This window comes from Apodemus sylvaticus, chromosome 22 (genome assembly GCF_947179515.1).
Source record: "Apodemus sylvaticus chromosome 22, mApoSyl1.1, whole genome shotgun sequence".
NCBI classification, from domain to species: Eukaryota; Metazoa; Chordata; class Mammalia; order Rodentia; family Muridae; genus Apodemus; species Apodemus sylvaticus.
Genome location: NC_067493.1, coordinates 38,057,250 through 38,076,872, shown reverse-complemented (window position 1 = coordinate 38,076,872; position 19,623 = coordinate 38,057,250). Strand labels below are relative to the sequence as shown.

The following is a 19,623-nucleotide window of genomic DNA, read 5'->3' as shown; positions in this document are numbered from 1 at the left end:
GTAGGAACAGCAGCTGCTCTCCGGATGGGTAAACAGAGGCTCGCTGATGCTGTGTATGTTAACTTTGGTCAGCACTGTGATCAAACACCTGACAAAGGCAACTTAAGGGAGGAGGATTTATTGTGTCTCACTTTTGGAGGATATTGTCTATCTGTATCCTCAATCAGGAAGCAGAGAAAGAGAGAGAGACAGAGACAGAGAGAGACAGAGAAGACAGAGGAGACAGAGAGACAGAGAAGAGAGAGAGAGAGAGAGAGAGAGAGAGAGAGAGAGAGAGAGAGAGAGAGAGATGAACACTGGTACCTTCAGCTCACTTTCTATTTATTCATTCGTGGATCCTAGCCTAGGGAATGGCAACGCCCATTTTTATGATAAATCTCCCCTCCTCAGCTAAACCTCCCTGGAAATGCTCTCGCAGACATTCCAAGAGGCGGGTCTCCCAGGTGATTCTAAAGCTAGACAAGCTGTCTGTGAAGATTAACTATCACCACCACGAGTCACCCAAAGCTTCAGCTTGGTCTTGTCAGGTACCCAAAAGGAAGTCTGAGATTCTTATGCACTTTCCATTGAAAATGTTTCCCGAATACCCACGTGTTGGGGGCTTGATACACAGATTACAGCACTGTTAGGAAGGGGTGGAGCCATCAAGACACAGGGCATACTGGGTGAAAGTGGAATCACTGGGAGCGCCCTTCAAGGAGATAGTGGACTCCTAGACCATCCCCCGCCTTTTCACTTCCTGCATCTGTGAGCATCTTTCTCATCCACAGATTTGCACTATGATGTTCCAGCTTGCTACAGGCCCCTAAACAATGGGCCAAAGACCCATGACTGAAATTAACCTTTTCTCCTTTTAAGTTGGCTGCCTTAAGTACTGTGTCGACAGCAACACAAAACTGATTCCTACCCATTACATGTAACTTCAGGATCCCTTCATAGTCCCATGTCCTGGACATCAGGTGATTATAGTGGGAGCAGACCGTGTTCAGGTCGCTTCTCCGACCCCTGTCTGGAATTCAGCGCTATAGAATTCTCTAGATCAGGCTATCAAGAGAAACACTTCCAAAAGTTAACTTTCACTTTTAGAAAATGTGACACCACCTTTCTGGGGTGGGGGTGGGGAAAGAACAACAAAAGACAAACAGATTGACATCTCCCATGACTTCAGGGAGGGGGTGGGGAGGAAATGCTAAGATTTGAATGAGAAAGATGAGGACAGAGAAATTAAACAAGTCAGACATGCGCAGCTAAGTCAGACATGCGCAGCTTAGTCAGACATGCGCAGTTTAGTCAGACATGCGCAGTGCCTCCCAGCATGTGGGAGTCTGATAGGAGAGGATTCTAAGTCCAAGGCCAACCTGAGTATACTGACCAAAAAAAAAAAAAAAAAAAAAAAAAAAAAAGAAAGAAAGAAAAGAAAAGAAAAAGAAAAACTGGGGGTGGGGGGAGAAGGGAGGTTTGTTTCAACCCACAGTTCCAGGTTACAATTCATCACTGCAGAGAAGGCAAGGTGCCAGGGGCCTAACGTAGCTAATCACATCACACATATACAATCAGAGAGCAAGCAACTCTGATGCAGTTTAGGACCCCTGCATAGGGGATGGTGCTGCCCACAGTAGAATGTGTCTTCCTCTATCAATGGACTTAATGAAAACAAGTCCCCCACCGACACATGGATAAATCAATCCGGTGTAGATAATCCCTCATTGAGACTCTCTTCCAGGAATGGAGTTGACTGTGGTGGCAAGTTTTATATCAGCTTGGCAGGAGCAATAGTCATTTGCAAACAGGGAACCTCAACGGATAATATGCCCCCGGCCAGATCAACTATGGGGAAACTTGTGGTGCATTTTCTTAATTAGTGATTGATGTGGGAAGGCCCATTCCACTGTGGGTGGGGCCACACCTTGGCAGATGATCCTGGTATACATGAAAGCAGACTGAACATGCTAATAAACACCTTCCTCATGGTCTTCAGTACCTGGCTTCCATTCTTTCTTCCAGGTCCCTGCCCTGCTTGAGTTCCTGCCTGACTTCCCTCAGTGATGCACTGGTATCTAGAAGTGAAAGAGAAATAAACCCGTTCCTCCCCAAGCTACTTTTGGTTATGGTGTCCTATTGCAGCAGTAGAAATCCTACAACATTGACATTTAAAGCTAGCCTTGAGTAAGTTCAAGGCCAGCCTGGGCTACAGAGTGAATTCAGGGCTCACCCCTTTATTCAAAAAACTCCTGGAAACAGTTCAACTGCAGGAAGATGAGAGGCAAGGGGAACAAGGATCTTAGAGAAACTTGGCAAATGAGGAAAGTTTTTAACCTCATTAAAGTGCTCTTAAATATTCTTCCCTGAACTCCATTTTTATCTCTGAATGCATTTCAGTAATTGTTCAAAAGGCAATTGGGCGACTTTGGCAAAAATGTAAATGTTTGCATGATTTAGAACACGGAGTCAAGCAGAGGCCAGGATTTTTTTTTTAAAAAATTGCTAAATCTTAAACTAACCTTTCCAGCTTGCCTCGTCTTAGCACCTGTTTCTATCAGGCATAATAAAGACAATGCGTATATTATTAGCCATTAAAACCGCAAACAGCCACTGTATATTTTATTACTTACTGCGTCGGCTCCGCAAGGAACAACAGTAGGAGTGACTGTCATCATTCCAACTCTCTGTAACCAGGATGCTGCAACACCGAGAAGCAACCTGTGTTCTTAAAGCCAACAGCCAATCAAATACAGATGCTGGCTTGGAAGCAGGTGACTTTCGGAGCTGGAGAGATAGCTTAATGGTTAAAAGCACTATGGCTCTTGTAAAAAACCAGAACTTCAGTTCTCATGTTAGTCAGCTCATAACCAACTGTAACTGGTCCAGTGAACCCAAAACTCTCTTCTGGTCTCTGTACCTACACTCACATGCACAAAACCACACATAGACACACATGATTTAAATAGATGAAGAAGAAGAAGAAGAAGAAGAAGAAGAAGAAGAAGAAGAAGAAGAAGAAGAAGATAAGAATAATCACTTAAAAAGTTGGTCGCTTTCACTTCAGCCACTTTCTATCACCCTACTTATTGTTTAGGTTCAGTTAGTATTTGCTGATTACACTGAGAACAGATACTGGGGACCGTGGAGGAAACTCACTGAGTAATGAGTTTGCCCACAAGGATAAGGACCTGAGTTACAGCATCCAGATTTTATAAGACCAACCTAGATACAGCGGCATACACTTGGACTCTCAGCCATGAGGAGGCAGAGATGATCAGAACCCTGGGGCTCACCAGCCAGCTAGCTCTGCCTGTCTCATGTGACACTGCCTCAAATAAGCAAAATAGCAGACAACAGCTAAAGTTGTCGTCTGGTCTCCGTGTGTAATAAACAGACCTCACTGCACCCCCTCTCCCCCGACACAGACAGAAACGCGTGCAGGCGTGTACACACACACACACTGTCGGACCATGAAAGGCAGCCTGGTTCCTGGTTGTGCTAAGGCTAGAAACCCCAGTGACCCTAAAGGGACAGAAGGCATTTTGCCCCACTCCCAGGGAACTAGGCTCCTGGCATGAGGCCACAGCCCTCCATAGATTTGTGGCCATCAGTCACATAAGGGCAAAGCCCCAAACCCTCCACAGGTAGAGAATATCACCTGTGGTCCTGTAGACTCAAGACAAATCTCCATTTTAATGAGGTACCTAAAGGCCTGGAGGACTTAGCCAATAAACTCCTCTTCCCAGACACTCCTCCCTTCCCAGACACTCCTCCCTGCAAAAGGTATTTAACCTCAGGCCCACCCTGAGAAAGGAGGTACAGTTTTACTCATCCATTTTCCACCATGACAATAAATGCTTTAAACCATGGACAGCCTCTTTTCAGGGGAATTCACCATGGGGAGCAAGGAAGAAGACATCCCCTAAAAAAAACCACCATCTAATCTCCCAGAAAAGGCCTCTTTGCACTCCCAACCCAGCCACAGCTCAAACCTGGCGGATGCCTACAAGCCAAAGGCTATCCCCATAGCCAGAACTCTCCCCCCCCACCCCTGCCCACCTCTCTCAGCTCTTCCAGGGCTACTAGGAGTGCCTGGGTGCCTTAGAGCCTGAGAAGCAGATGGCCCCAGCCTCCTTGCAGGTCCAGGGACCCCAGAGCCAGCTCCAGTTGTCCCCCGGACCACAGACTGCACTGCTTCCATACCCCAGGAGCAGTGTCCCATGGCTTCCCCACAGCCAGACACTCACCCAGTGAGGGCACAGAGTAAGGGTGGTCAACTTCCTATGCCCTCCCCAAGTGGCCGAGCCCTGTGGCAGAGCAGATAGAAGACCCCGTTAACCCTACAGCACACCAGTCACACATTCACATTAAAAAAAAAAAATCAGGGCCAGAAGAGAGCTCAGGAGGTAAAGGCACTCCCCATCAAACCTGGTGACCTGAATTTGACCCCCTGAGTCTTTTGTTGGAAAAGATCTGACTGACCCCTGAGAGTTGACCTCTGACCTTTACATGTGTATAACAGCGTGAGCCATGATCAGGCACCCACCTGACACACGACCGTCTGAGTTCAGTGCTCGGAGCCCAGATTTAACACACAGTTGTACTCTTAGTGATGACAAAGCAGAGATAGTCAGAACTAGCCAACTTCCTAGCTCAGGGTCAGTGAGAGACCATGCCTCAAGTAAACACAGTAGACAGCACATGGGGTTGTCTGTGATGGTCCCAATAAGGCGGATAAGGGAGATCTCATAGTGATCCCAGGACTACAGGTACAGAATGGAACCTGGCAATCCCAACAGAAGGGAGACTCGATCGACTTTGATGCTTCCACAGGATGGATGTCTATGTACAACAATATGGCTCTGCGAGTGCACGGAAGACTCAGGGCAGAAGTCAGGGAACAAAGCTTGCCCGAGGCCTGCTGGGCACTGTCTAAACAGAAGAAATTAGCAACGAGCACATGTCAGCATTCCCAGCCTGTTGTGCTAATTTCCTTGCGATATAAGCAAAGCCTTTTAATTAACTTAATATCAATTTCACTTTTCTCACATTTTATTCTAATTATGGGCTGGATTTAAAGCTCACACAGCATAATTTAGAGCCCTAAAATTAACGGCTTTACAACTCTACACACGGGTGACTGCTAAGCCTGAGTGACTACAACAGTTCCAGTCATCGGCTGTTGAAGGAGGCTCACCATCTCGCCTCAGGACCAGATGCCGGCTGACAAATAGTTCTTTCACACCTTGGGCTCAGGAAGTGCCACCTGTGCGGTGGGTGACTCAGAATGGCGCTACTGGTGGGTGTCTCTAGACAACTTACTCAAATCTCTTGAGGTCCAGCCTCCTTGCGTATGAACCAGTAAAATGAGAGAGGTAGGTTTGGTGTAGGCAGTGCACTAGATGTGGTGGTTATTATGAGAAATTTTCCTTGAAGCCGGGTGGTGATGTGCACACTTTTGATCTCGGTCCTCGGGAGGCAGAGGTAGACAGATCTCTGAGAGTTTGAGGCCAGCCTGGTCTATGGAATGAGTTTTGGGACAGCCAGAGCTACACAGAGAAACTCTGTCTCAAAGAAAAGAAAGAATAGAAAAGAAAGAAGAGGGGAGGGGATGGGAGGGGAGGGGAGGGGAGAGAAGGTTCCCTATAGGTTCATGTTTTTGAACACTTGATGTCCAGTAGGTGGTGCTGTTTGGGGAGGTTATGGAATCTTTAGGAAGTGGAGCCTTGCTGGTAGATGTCACCAAGAGAGTTGGCTTTGAGGTTTTACAGCCTGGCCCCCACTTCTCTCCCTCCCCCACCTCTCATCTCTGTGTATGGATGTAGTGTAGTCTCTCTAGATCCTGACTCCCTGGCTGGTGTCAGGCTCCTGCTGCCGTGCTTTCTACGCCATGACCCCCCCATCCCCCCTCCCCCTCCCCCCAAGCTCTCTTCCCCCTCCCCCAATGTAAGCCAAAATAAGCCTTGTTTTTCCCTGAGTTGTTTTTTGGGACAAGGTGTTTGTCACAGCAATAGGATGAAACTGGAGCACATTTCAATAGAAATTGTGGAGGTAGTTATGGTGGCTGTACTTCTTTAGTCCCAGCACATGAGGGACTGAGGCAGGAGGATCATGAATGAGCTCTTCAATAGTCAGACCATGGCAACGGTTCACTACTGTTCAAGGGCTAAAAGCTGACCAGATGAATGAATAATTATGTGTGTGTGTGTGTGTGTGTGTGTGTGTGCAAGAGTCAAAGATGACCTCTGACAGGAAAATGCACACACATGTGTACTTATATACATATATATGCACACCCCACACACACAAGGGAATAAAGAAGAAAGAAAATAGACCTAAAACCCAAGTCTCCTGATTCTGCCTTCAGGGAGAGAAAGGATCTAACATCCCTGGACAGCCCACAGGACACCCTCAGGTGAGTGTTAACCACATGATTTGGCCTGGTCTCTGAGGCTAGGGTAGAGGCTCTTCTGGAACCCTGGTCCATGCTCACCACAGGCATGCTCCACAGCAGTGTAAGGATGTGGCCACCCACCTTCATGACACAGCATTGCTCCTCGTGCATGGCGAGGCTGGGGCTCAGCAGTTAGGAGTGACAGGTTGTTATCTATCAGTGGCAAAGATGATTGTCCTCCACATGTCACCAGAATACAAAGACGTATGGAAGTGATTGCTGTGGGATAGGAAGGTCTTACCACATCCACGGGCGATCTTGCATTTATTCTAAGTGCTGAGAGGAGAATGCAAGAGGAAAGGGGGGAAGGAGGGAGAGAAGAGGAAGAAAGGAGGTAGCAAAGGTAATGGACGTCCCCATTATCTTCTTTTATCCTTTTAAATGTCGAGAGAAGGGGCTGGAGAGATGACTTGGCAGGTAAGAGCCTTTGCCGCTCTTGCAGAGGACCTGAGTCTTGGTTCCCATTGAGTATAAGAATTAAAGCATGTAGGCTGGGGAAACAGGTCAGTCCTTAAGGAGCTTGCTTCACAATAATGATCTGCAGAACCCGTGCAAAAAGGCAGACGTGGTCCACATCTGTAATCCCAGAACTGGAATACAGTGGAGACAAGAGACTTCCTAAGGCTCACTGGACAGCCAGCCTAGCTGAGCTCTGGGTTCAGTGAGAGACCCTGTCACCAAAAACTAAAACAGAAGGTCAGGGACATGGCTTCTCTAGCAAGATGCAAGGTGAAAACAGAAGTGCCCAGAAGCGCACAGGCTAGCTAGCAAATAATGAGACCCTGTCTCAATAAGGTACAAGACGAAAGCCCACTCCCCAAAGTTATCCTTTGACACCCACAGATTCTCTGTGGCATGCATACACACATACAAATACACCATATCTTTCAAGGTAAAAAGCAATTGAGGAAGGCATTTAAAATCAATCCCTGGCCTCTACACCCATGCATACACATGACCTTGTACATGTGCACATGTGCACATGTGCAAATGCTTGTGGGGGTTGGAACATACATGCCCATATGTGTGAAGATCTGCCTGATCATACCAGCCCAGATGAGACTTTCCTCTTCATAAGTAGATTTATATCTGGATAAAGTAATATAAGTAATATAACATATGTGTGAAGAAGACTCCTGTTGGTCAGAAGAAGGCATCCAATCCCTTGGAGCTGGAGTTACAGGTGTTTGTGAGTCCCCCAGTGAGGTGGTGGAATCTGAATTCTTGTCCTCATGATTAAGTAGCAAGTATTCTTAATGGCTGAACCATCTCTCCAGCCAAGTTCTCACATCCGTTCTTGGTGTAGCATTCTGTAAGGAATTGGTTAAAAAATCACAGGCAGGAGCTGAGAAGACAGTACTTGCCTTGCAAGTATGAAGACCTGAGTTCTATAAAACGAACATAAAAATCTAGGTGTGGCCATGCATGTGTGTAATCCCAGCACTGAGTGGGAGTTGGGGAGGTCACTGGTCAGCTAGTCTAAATTAATGAGCAAGCCCTAGACAAGTGAAAGGCATTGATTGTCTAAAATTAAAGGTTAACACATGTACAGTTGTGCACACATGAACATGCATGTGCACAGATGTTCTTAAGTATCATGCAAAGTCTAGGTAAGCATTGTCTACTCTTCTATTTCTGGCATGTCTATACTTGGTGACAAGGTCATGCTCAGTCATCACTGTGAGTGGCCTGCATCCTTTAAAGGGAGATTTAACATACTGCAGGACACCAAAAAATCTTCCAGGAACTGCCCGATCATACCAGCTCAGATGAGACTTTCCTCTTCATAAGTTGATTTATTATCTGGTATTTCTTACAGTAATATAAAGCTAATATCCACAATACTGTACAGCCTGTTACAAAGCAAAACACCTGGACTGGTCAGTAGGTGAAGCACTTGCCATGACTGTCTGAGGACCCGAGTTCGGATCCCAAGAGCCCACATAAAACCAGACACTGTAGAATATCTGTGATTTCAGTGCTTCTACTGCAAAAGAGAAGGTGGAGCCAGGAGAAGTCCTGGTAGCTAGCTGTCAGGTCAGCTAGCCTGGCATATGGGACATGAGACCTTGTCTCAAACAAGGTAGAAAGTGACACAACTCCTGAGGTGTTCCTCTGACCTCCACATGCGCACCTTCAAGCACACTCACACACACACACACACACACACACACACACACACACACACACACGAATACATATACCGGTGGCAGCTGTGGCAAGGTCAACTGGTTAAAAGGCATCTATGCCCTGACTCCCCGTAACATCTCCAAAGCCCATGGGTGTCTTGGACCATAGCAGTTGCTTAATAAATACTTCCCAAGCAAGCCAAAACCCAGCAAAGGTTGTTTGATAGCAAAGTGTGACCCTGATTACACGAACCCAGGGAGATCACACACACACACACACACACACACACACACACACACACACACATACACACACACACACACAGTACCTATAATTAAACTTAACTAGTAACTGGAGCCCAAGAAGAGTTTGATAATGGTAGCTACTAATAAAAGAGTCAATTATAACAACAGACTCTAACAAAAGTTATTTGAGCAGCTCAAACTTTATCCATTTCTCCCTCCCTCCTCTTCTCTCCCTGAAAACATTGTTTTGTGCTGCTGATTGCCCATGGCCTTTAGTAATTAAAACTACAGAAAATGAAACCTTGGCTAAGGGGCTGGGCTGCTGTAATAGGCTGCCATTTCTTCTCCTAGGCCTGGGAAGCCACTGTAAGTAGGAGAAAGGGGAAGAAGATAAGGAGGAAAAGGAAATGAAATAAAGGACAGCTTCCGGCAAATACACGAAGAAGAAGACAGAGAATCACAAATTAGTCTGGCAGGTTTGGGCGACTCATAGGCCAAAACACAGAATCAGGGACCTCCTTGAAACATTTCGAGGTTTAGTTTTGCAATATTTTTGTGACGCAAAACTCTCATAGGTGACTGTTGTAGCTAATATGTCTCTGTGTCGAAGGATAGGACATGGCAGAGCCAGTGACAATGGCACCCAGCTGTCACCCCAGGATTGGGGAGATCATGAATGTGAGGCCTTCTGGCACTACGTAAGACCCTGTCTAAAAAGTGACAACAAGAATATTCGAACAAAAAAAGACACTCCCCCATTTCTATCTCCCTGGGATCATGTAACCAGGGTCACACTTTGCTATCAAACAACCTTTGCTGGGTTTTGGCTTGCTTGGGAAGTATTTATTAAGCAACTGCTATGGTCCAAGACACCCATGGGCTTTGGAGATGTTACGGGGAGTCAGAGCATAAATGCCTTTTAACCAGTTGACCTTGCCAAAGCTGCCGCCGGTATAGGTATTCATGTGTCTACGTGTGTGCGCACATGTGCAAACGTAAACACATGTAGGTAGCACCAATAAATCCGTTGACAGGTACCCACGCTTCTGTATGTGCATATGTGCAGGTAGAGACCAGGTTTTTCTTTTAATGTGGCTTCTGAAGATCTGAATTCAAGATCCTCTTCGCTTGAGCAGCAAGCAAGGTATCAAAGAAGCCGCCACCCTAGCACTACCCACCCCTGTTCCCCATGTTTTTATTCTCAATTCGTCCTGACATACCATGACCCCACTTTATAGCTAAAAACTGAAGCCACTGACCTAAAAAATCACAGCATTCCTAACTTGACAGATCTGGAAATGAAACCGGCCCTGTCTGACACTCCTTCACAACCTTTCTTCTGAAGATATCCCAAAGACTCGCAGGTTGTCTGATCTCAGCTGTCTCGAGGATGCAGGCCTCTCTTGCCTGCACTCCTGTTCTTCCTGACATTCTCCAGCTGTCTCCCTTCCCCATCAGGGTGCTCCCAATTTGCAAGCAAAGGTCAGAGGTCGTTGGATCCCTCCAATGATGATGATGAGGAGGAGGATGCCGGCTGTTTCCCTTGCCACCCCTGGGCTGGGCAGGAAGCAGCTGCTTCCCACTGGCATGGTATCCAACATACACACATTACTCAAAGAACCCTATCTGCATGGTTGTGTTATCCAAGAACGGGGTTCCTCATTTCTCTAGCAGGATCCAGCTTCAACCAGATGACAGGACTGAAGGGAATGGGTGTGGCTCCAGCAACCCAGACTCCATCGATCGAGTCTTCTCATGCATCAGTTAACCTTGTCTCCAGACCCTGCTGGCTGCCTGTACCAAGCGTGGAGAAGGCTTGCAGAGATGACTTCCTTTTAGTGTCTTCTGCAGTGGCTTTTTGGTTTGTTTGTCCATTTAAAGATTCATTTTTATTTTTATATATGTGTATGATTCTGTGTGTGCAGGTGCCCACAGAGTTCAGAAGAAGTTTTTTAATCTCCCCTAGAGCAGTGGTTCTCAACCTGTGTGTTGCAACCCCTTTGGGGATAGGAGAGGTCAAACGACCCTTTCACAAGGGGTCAAATTATCAGATAGCCTGCAAGTCAAATATTTACATAATGATTTGTAACAGTAGCAAAATCAAAGTTACGAAGTAGCAACGAAAATAATGTTATGGTTGGGGGATCACCACACCATGAGGAGCTGTATTAAAGGGTCGCAGCATTAAGAAGTTTGAGAACCACTGCCCTAGAGCTGGAGTTACAAGTCGTTGTGTATTGCCTGGCATGGTTAAAATAGAACTCAGATTCCCTGCAGAAGCAGCCAGTGCTATTACCTACTGAGCCATCTCTCCAGACATTTTTAAAAAGATGTATTTATTACTTTTATTTTAAGTGTTAGCCTGGTTTGTTGCATCTATATATGTATGCCTGGTGCCTGTGAAGGCCAGAAGAGGGTGCAGGATCCCCTGGAAATAGAGTTAGGGATGATTGTGAGCCACCATGTGGATATGGGGGAACCAAATCCCAGTCCTTTACAAGAATAGTGAGCCCTCTTACCACTGATCTGTCTCCTCAACCCTGCAGGGGTTTAGATTTAATACAAATATATCTTGTCTTTCTTCCTCTATCCCTCTCCCCAAGGAAATCTAGGTACCACTCAGCAAGCACTTACATCTAAGCAAGGGTGCCTTTATTTATCTAGAAGCAAAGGAAACAAGGCAGTGCTGGCTCTCACATTCACCAAAGATGGCCTTTCAAATGACTGGCCTGGGGGTTGGGGTGGGAGGACAAAACTGTTCACCGTGATTCACACCCATCATCCCAGCACCTTAGGTGTGGTGACAGGAGGATGAGGAGTTACAGGTCACCCTCAACTACATAGGGAGCTTGAGGGCAGCCTTTCCTGCCCCAACACACGGTCCTTCCTCTCTCTAACCTGTAGTCAAGAGAGAACAGATTTTCCCTTGTGCCCACTGTTCCAACTCACTTTCCCTGTCTAAAGATTTTTGACATATAGCCCTTGGGTTATCTGGAAATGTTTTAGGGTTTTGTTTTGTTTTTGGGTTCCCCCCCCCCCTGCACGCACCCAGTTTTAGATTTCCGCTCCGTCCACTCCTGTGGCTTAGAGGCAGGAACAGGGTAGGTAATTTTGACTTCTCTCTATTTCCGCCAAGATTTTTCAATTTCTCCAAGCAACCTTGCTTCTATTCAATATCCCTCTGAAATCTAAATTTGGAAACTAACTCAAAATCAATTGCATTTCCTCTTACGACACAGCTGCCCAGGGCTAACAGGGAACAGGGTTGACAGAGAACAGGGCCCAAGCCTGACTGTTCCTACTTCCAATTCACTGTGCTGGGCACTTTGTGGGGGAGAGGCTCACACAGACCCCCCTCCTCCTGCTCTCCCCTCTCCCATTGCAAGGGCACTGAAAGAGAAGTAGAGAGCCCTGCTCCTAACCCTTCCCTCGCCATATCATGCCAGCAAAATCTAACAATATCCCTGTTTCTCACCTTTCTCATCTTTAAAATGAGAGAAATAAATAACTTCCTTAGAAGGTGACAGAACCAAAAATCCTTGTGACCTGGGGATTTCCGACAACGAAATCAGTGTCTGAGTCTAGAAGAACCATCATCAAGCAACTGTGTTTTGGTTTGGTTTGGTTTGGTTTTTTAACAGATTTTAAAAGAGTTTTTGCTTTCTTTTGTATGGTTTTTTAAAGATCCTTTTCCAGATGATCTATGAGTTTATTTTATGCTACATGAGAGACTATTAAATTATACTCATAATATAAAATCATACTCCCAAATATGCTGATACTGGCTAGTGCCCAACCTGGTGTACCGACTGGCTTCCAAGCTCCCTGATGAAGCTGGTTCCCATCATTCAGAAAGGAAAAGAGTGGAGCAACTTCAAGACAGGACAGGCAAGATGAAAGAGTCAACATGTTGGGAGAAGAATGGGAAAGCAAGGTGACGAAGGTAAGGTGGTGAGGGTAAGATGGGGGAGAGGACAGATGAGGAAAGATGGTTTGAGGAAGATGGCAGGGTCAACATGGTAAAGGTCACGTGTCAGAAGCAAGAAAGCAGTGGCCAGGTGGCGTAGCCATGATTGTAAAGTCAAGATGGCGGAAGCCAGAAAGCACAGGCGAGTTAATGGAGGAATTATGAAGAGAAGATGGTTTTCTCACACTCCATCTTTCCAGCTAAGTTCTTCCCACCCTCTCCCTTCTCCACACTACCCCCATCCCAGCCCTTGCGAGCTCTAGGTTATCTTCTCTATGGCTATCATTTCCCTCCTGAAAACCAGCTCCCAGCCAGCTATCAATAAACCTCAACTGCCTACCGTATACACAAGGCACAGATGGTAAGAGACAGAGGTAGGATGTAAAAGTCTAAAATACGGTGCCAGCTCTTTAAAAAGCCTAGAGTCGCTTCTGGACGCCAAAGTTAAACCCACTGAGGAGTAAGAGTCCAGGCTGAGACTGCAAAGTGACGTTACTAAGGCCTTGAACAACTTAAAGCATCAGATCTGGTGCCCATTTAACATTCGACAACCCTCACCCACAAGAACCGAGCTTGGAAGGATGGGCAGAATTGAGGATCATGCAGTAAATTCCAGTATAACCAGCTCTTCTCAAAGACAGACTTACAATGCAGAGGCTGTGAAGCCTGAGGCCAGGGTGGAGTGTCTCAGCAAGTAGGCAGAGGTAAAGCCAATCATGAGACCAAAGATGGAGATCCTCCCAGAACTGCCTGGGTGGACTTGGGATCCTAGCGCAGGAGACGTTAGAGGCAGGAGGATCAGGAGTTCAAGGTCAGCCTTGGCTATTTAGAGAGTTTGGGGCTAGCCTAGGATACATGAGACCCAACCTCAAAACAAGCAAAAACAACCAACCAAACTAAAACCCAGCTAGAGGAAGATGAGTCTCTCTTGCTAGAACCTAAGAAGCCACAGGAGTTTAAGCAACCCAGAGAGCTTTTTGTTTATTTCTATGTCTTCTGTTGCTCTAGAGATCAAACTTGGGACCTTGCACATACAAGGCAAGCCACTGAACTATGTCCCTAGATAAGATCTGTGCAACATTGAAAATTCCATCTTCATATGACACTAAGGAGCTGGATAGGAACTCATGCCACATGCCCAATGCCTAGCTCCAGCTCAGCACTAGGACCCTTGAGTTCCTGGTCTCTCTTTGTTGTCAGTGGCAACAAGTGGAGACAGGTGCGCAGCACAGATACAAATGAAGCCCTGGCCCCGTCTCTCCATATGCCAGGAAGAGCCCGCCCTTCCTCCCCCAGCCTCCTGGTACAGCAGGCAGCCTGGTATAACAGATGGAACACGCAGTACCCAAAACAAGGACAGACAAAGGCTAGTGCCCCTGAGGGCAGGATGGAGACAAGGAGGGTCTTCTCCACAGCACAACTCTTCCCTTGCTCTTACCCTCCAGATTGCATGTTCCTACAAATCACCTTCAATGCTCAGAAAGACAAATTCTGCAAAGTCCCGGTTGGAAGTCATAACTTGCCCAAGAAAGCTCTCAACCAGGCTTCACTAAGCCAACGTTGAGCCTGCCTTCTTCTAACTCCCCACTCAACCAGTCAATTCTTTTGCTACCTTCCTTCTCTCCCTCCCATCCTTCTTTCATTTTGAGGCAGGGTCTCAGGTAGCCCAGGCTGGCCTTGAGCTCCCTAGGGAGGAGAACGGAAGATTAAGACTTCGAAATAATCTTCCAGTCTTTTCTCTAGGGCTGAGCTTAGAAGTTTGTGCCAGCACTCCTGATTTATGTGGTGCTAGGGATGAAACTCGACAAGGGCTCAACCAACTGAACTACATCCACAGTTCCCCGGCGTGGATGTTCTCTACAAAGCCAAAAGCTAAGAGAAAGAACCCAAGACCCAGCGCCCCTTGGGAGCAAGTCCTACCCAGTCTGCTGGCTTTGTCATTTGAGTGTGTTTTCTGTCCTTACTTGGTCTGGCATAGGCAGAGGAGTCTCAGATGGAGAGTGAGGAGTTCATCAGAGGCAAAGTCTCAGACCCTACTCTCTGCCTATTGAAAAAGAACCCCTAGGATGTGGAGCCATGAATTCTGCATCTGTATAAGTGCTGTAAGTCATTTTGACAGTAATGTCCAGGCAGGTGAGTGGGTACAGGAGCCAAGAGCCTCCGCCCTAAAGTAACAAGGTCCAGAGTCATTTTAAAGCCCTGGAAGTCACTGGGTAACTGCCAGCCAGTCTCAAAGGGACAAGTGGCTTGCAGGGTTACTGAAAACACTAAGGGAGTCATGCCCATCTGCTGCACCAAAAAAAAAAAAAAAAAAAAAAAGAAAAAAAGAAAAAAAAACCCACTACACAGTGATCTGGGGAAATGGCTCATTTTGTAAAGGATTTGCTAGTCTTTGCCTGTGATCCTAGTGCTGAGTAAAGATGATCACTGGACCTTGTTGGTCAACCAGTCTAGCCAAAATGGCAGACTCCAGGCTGAGTGAGAGACTATGTTTCAAAAGAAGGGGTGGAGGGTGTAGAAATGATTGAGAAAGACACCAGACACTGACCACCCCCCCCCAGCTTCCACATGTATGTGTACACATATGCATCCACACCACAGTAAATAAATAACAAATAGTACTACATAGAATTATGATTCCCATTAAGAGATGTGGCCACAGCATATTTCATGTCCCTAATGGAAACCACTGCTTCAATGAGCTGTGTCCCTGCATGTCTCTTGAGAGTGAGCAAGTTCTGACTATTTGGGAGGGTGTGTATCTTACGAATATGTTTCTGCAGGTATCAATTGGAAAAACAACTCCCGCCTCCCTAATCTGGCTGAGTCAGGCTGGCCTTACATGTCTGATTCCCCTGCTACACCTCCAGAGTGCTGAGCCCATATACTTTTAACTGCTTCAGAAGTGAACTGGCGGGTTTAGTGGTGTTTGCTCCATTTTCCTTTGAGGGGTTTGGGAGAAGAGTTTCAACATGGCCTTGGTGGACTGCCCTGATGGTCTGGCCTCATTAATGGTAAGAGGTAAAATCGCGAATGCTAAACAGTGCATCAAAGCCCACTGGATACTTACCATATGATGCTAAGGTGACTAGGATATCTTTTCATGAATGCAGGAGGCTGGTCGCATCCCTGTCCTAGAATTACCCAGGAGGAATCATCAAAGGGCAAGAAAAAAGCTGTCTTCCCCAGTCCTTAGCCACCTGACACGAGGCTGGTCAAGTTTATACAGGTTATCGTTGGACCTACAGATCCATGCAGTTCATTTATCAAAAAAAAAAAAAAGATTGTACATACTTTTAAAATTAGAGTATATGGCTAGTGGGGTAGCCTGGTGGGTAAAGACAGTGACGTCTAAGGAGGCAAGATCTATCTTCAGGGTTTCATGGTAGGAGAGAGCTGACTATAATAAGTTGTCCTCTGGTCTCTGTATGTGGTCTGTGGTCTGTGTGCATCTTCCCCAAATACAATACAATACACAGTACAGTATAACACATACATACACAATTTTAAGCTAAAATTAGGTAGATAGAAATTTGTGTCTTGGGGAGAGGAAGATGGTTTCGTTGGTAAAATTCTTGCCAGGCAAGCCTGAGGACCTCTGAGTTTGATCCCTAAAACTCATATAAAAAGCTGAGCACAGTGGCATGTGTTTGGACTCCCAGAGCTGGATTCCGGGGTTTGCTGGTCAGCCCGCCTCACTTATTCTTTGAGTGAGTGCCAGATCAGAAAGAGACCCTGTCTCAAAAATTCCAAGGAAAATGTACCTGAGGAATGACATTCAAGGTTGACCCCAGTCTCCATACACGCACGTGCACGCACACACACACCCCTGCACACAGACACATCAAAAGGAATTTATACCTTATAGCCAAGAATATGGACTCTGTGGTCAACCAGAGTCTAAACTACTACTTACTAACACCAGTCAGGACTCAGGCACTGTGGCTAACTTCCCTGAGTTTGGTTTGTTCTGCTCTCCTGTGGGGGAGGGGCCAGAACCTCCAAGGACTAATGGTTATGTCCCACCATGCACCTGTGGCTCTTGTAATGTCCCTCTAGCGCACAGCAACGGCTGACTTATTAGCAGTCATTACGACGGCTGACAGTTCCAGGCCATGGTAACATGCAGAACACTGGGAAGAGAGAGAGCCAGACTTCCATAATCACTATGTCTTCTTTATGTTAGACTACGTGACACTGTGAGGACAGCAAGTGTCCAGGGACCATCAGTCCCTTGAACCAGGCGGAAGAGTAAATCACACCCACCAGTGAGAACGGGCGCGCGCGCAAGCGCGCGCGCGCACACACACACATCTTGCTCCTTTATGGCAACTCAGAATAGTTTAGATGAGACAGTTCTGGAAAAAGCTACGAACCTAGATGTCATGCCCCCCCTCTTTTTTGGCTCAACTTTGTGAACGAACCCCTGCTTCCCAGACCCACTAAGAACTTGAACCCCAATTGCCACTTGGTTTCAGGCAGGCTGGTTTTTAATAGACCACCTTGCACCCAGGCAGTGCAGAGGAAGGAGTCTGCATTCTTAGTGATGCAACAAACCTAAAGGAATAATGTATTTATTCGAGCCCTCACTTTGCAAGCCATGACACCCACTTCCCTACCAGTTCCCCCTACAAACCCCATGAACTGACAGCTATTTCCTTTCTAGAGGTTCCCAGTCTGCAGTCCGTGCTAAGCTGGAGTCACAGGCAGAGACCAAGAGTGATCTGTAGTGACAGGTTTCTAGCGGAAGACCAAACTTCCAGCTGCAGTACATCATGAAAAAGAATCAGGTGGAGGTTTCTACAATAGTCCCAGGCACAGAGCAGGGGTGGAAGAGAGTCAGGCTCGTTCAGATGTCAGCTTAGGATACAGAGAGCCAGGGAGATCGCCCTGTGCCCTACATGCACCACGACCGACAGGCGTCAGGGCACGTCCTTACCATTAAGCTGCCGGTAGACGATGTCCTCCAGCAGCGACAACCGCTTCAGGACCGCATCCTGGATGGGGCTGGCGCTGTGCGCGCTGAGGTTGGCCACCTCTGCGCGAGGCCGGATCTCGTGGAAGGCGTCTCCGCTGCGCACCGCGATAGGCCGACACTTAGCCAAAAAGATCACGAAGCCGGCCACCGCGATCAAGTTCAACACCAACAACACTTTGACTCTCCTCAGTGAAGCCATCAAACAACACGGCCGGTCCTTTCCCTGGACCCACGCCTCTACCAGCCTCACCTGCGAGGTGCAGGGCAGCCTGAGACGGCGCAGACCCCACACACCGGACAATGGCCCGAGGAGGAAGCAAAGGGCTGGGGGTCCCAGCTGCTGCTGGCCACAAAACGCTGATACTTCGGCGACAGAGGCCACTGGGAGGACTCGGCTGTTGGGAACCAAGCGTGATCACTCTCACATGGAAGCCTCTGGCTTCCAAAAGTGTAGCTGAAATGCCTGCTCCGTCCACACCACGCAATCCCTTCTACGAGTAAGCAAAAGGTAAAGGTCCCAGGGTCTCTCCCTGTTGAACAGCAAACAGGTTGCCTTTACACTTTGGACCTCCTCTGCAGACGTGGACCTTCGGGAACAATCTGGTGGTAGTCGGGATGCTCCCAAGATGTGGCGGGAGTGGCGCGCTCTTTCCGCCGGCGGGCGCAGAGCAGGGGCCGAGCACCTGCGCTCCTGGAGTTGCGCGGCCAACACTCTCGCCCGCAGGCGGCCGCCGTCGCGGGGCGAAAATAGCGTTCTTCAGCAAAGGACCCGCTTCTCAGGGCGGGTGTCTTTGTTCAGCTCACCGGCTCTCTCCATCACTCCGGGAGGAGGAAAACCCCGCGCCCGGTGCCTGCATCCTCCGGGCTCCGCAGTCACACTCAAATCTCAATGACTCTCTCAAAGTGGAGGGGGTGGAGGGAGGGGGGAAACAGCAGGAAAGGGGTGGGAGCAGGGACCCAGCGCGTCGTCCTCTCCGCCCCCACCCCGCCCGCAAAACTCACCAGTGCGCACAGCGCCACGGGCTCCCGGACACGTTCCAAGTCCCTACACGAGCCTCCGGGGCCTGCCGGACTCACTGGCTTGTCTCGGGAGGTGGCGCGTTGCAAGGCTGGCCGGAAGGAGGAGTCGGACCTCCAAAGTCACACCAGTTGTCTACACGCCTTTCTAAATGTCGCGGGGGAGGGATGCGCACTGGCGCCCCCGCTGCCTGTCACCACGGCCCGTGCAGCTCGTCCCAAGCTCCCAAGGGAACCAAGATCCGAGTGTCCCGATCACCGGATGCAATGACACCGCGGTTGCAGCACTAAGAGTACACACGGTCCCCCAGAGGGAATGGTGGGATAGACCAGAGCAGCTGGGAGCCAAGAGGGGGATGCTCAGGTGGCGACGGAGGGCGGGGCGCGGTCCCGAGGGGAGCGGCTGCGGCGCCGACTCCTCCTTCGCGGTCCCTTGGTCACCCTCTTCCCCGAGAGCCAGTCGCCAACGCCGCTGCCACCCGCAGGCTGCGGAGCGCACAGCTAGGGGAAGCTGGCCCACTCTTGCGCGCGCACCCCCGGAAAGGGGGGTGGGTGTCTGGAGAGAGCTGGGAGCGCGCGGGACCCGAGAGCAGTCAAGTCATGTTGGCTGCTAAGGGCTGTGAGGGACCCTTGGGGTTCTCAGCGCTCTCTAAGCAGGCGGGCTTGTTCCATCCCGGCAGACGAGGAAGACGTCCCTTTCTCTTGGCTTAGCGGCTCTGCTTAGCTTGGCCCGGAATGGCTAGAGGGAAAATCTGGCCTGGAGACTCGGATTCCGCTACTTTCGGAGCAAGGCCTTGTGTCCTCCTTGCTAGGGCCCTGGGAGAGTTCTGACCATCTTAGTTGATGCTTC

At 48.3% G+C, this 19,623-nt stretch overlaps 1 protein-coding gene across 1 annotated transcript in view; it reads right to left on the bottom strand.

Moving 5' to 3' along the window:
• Galnt17 (polypeptide N-acetylgalactosaminyltransferase 17) overlaps positions 1 to 19,291 on the bottom strand; it is a 437,313-nt gene extending 418,022 nt beyond the window's left edge. Inside the window, exon 1 of the mRNA XM_052168530.1 lies at positions 17,718 to 19,291. Within this exon, the coding sequence (XP_052024490.1) occupies positions 17,718 to 17,955 (238 nt within the window). The 5' untranslated portion in view covers positions 17,956 to 19,291. The remainder of the gene's footprint in view (positions 1 to 17,717) is intronic.
• Between the last annotated feature and the right edge of the window lie 332 nt (positions 19,292 to 19,623).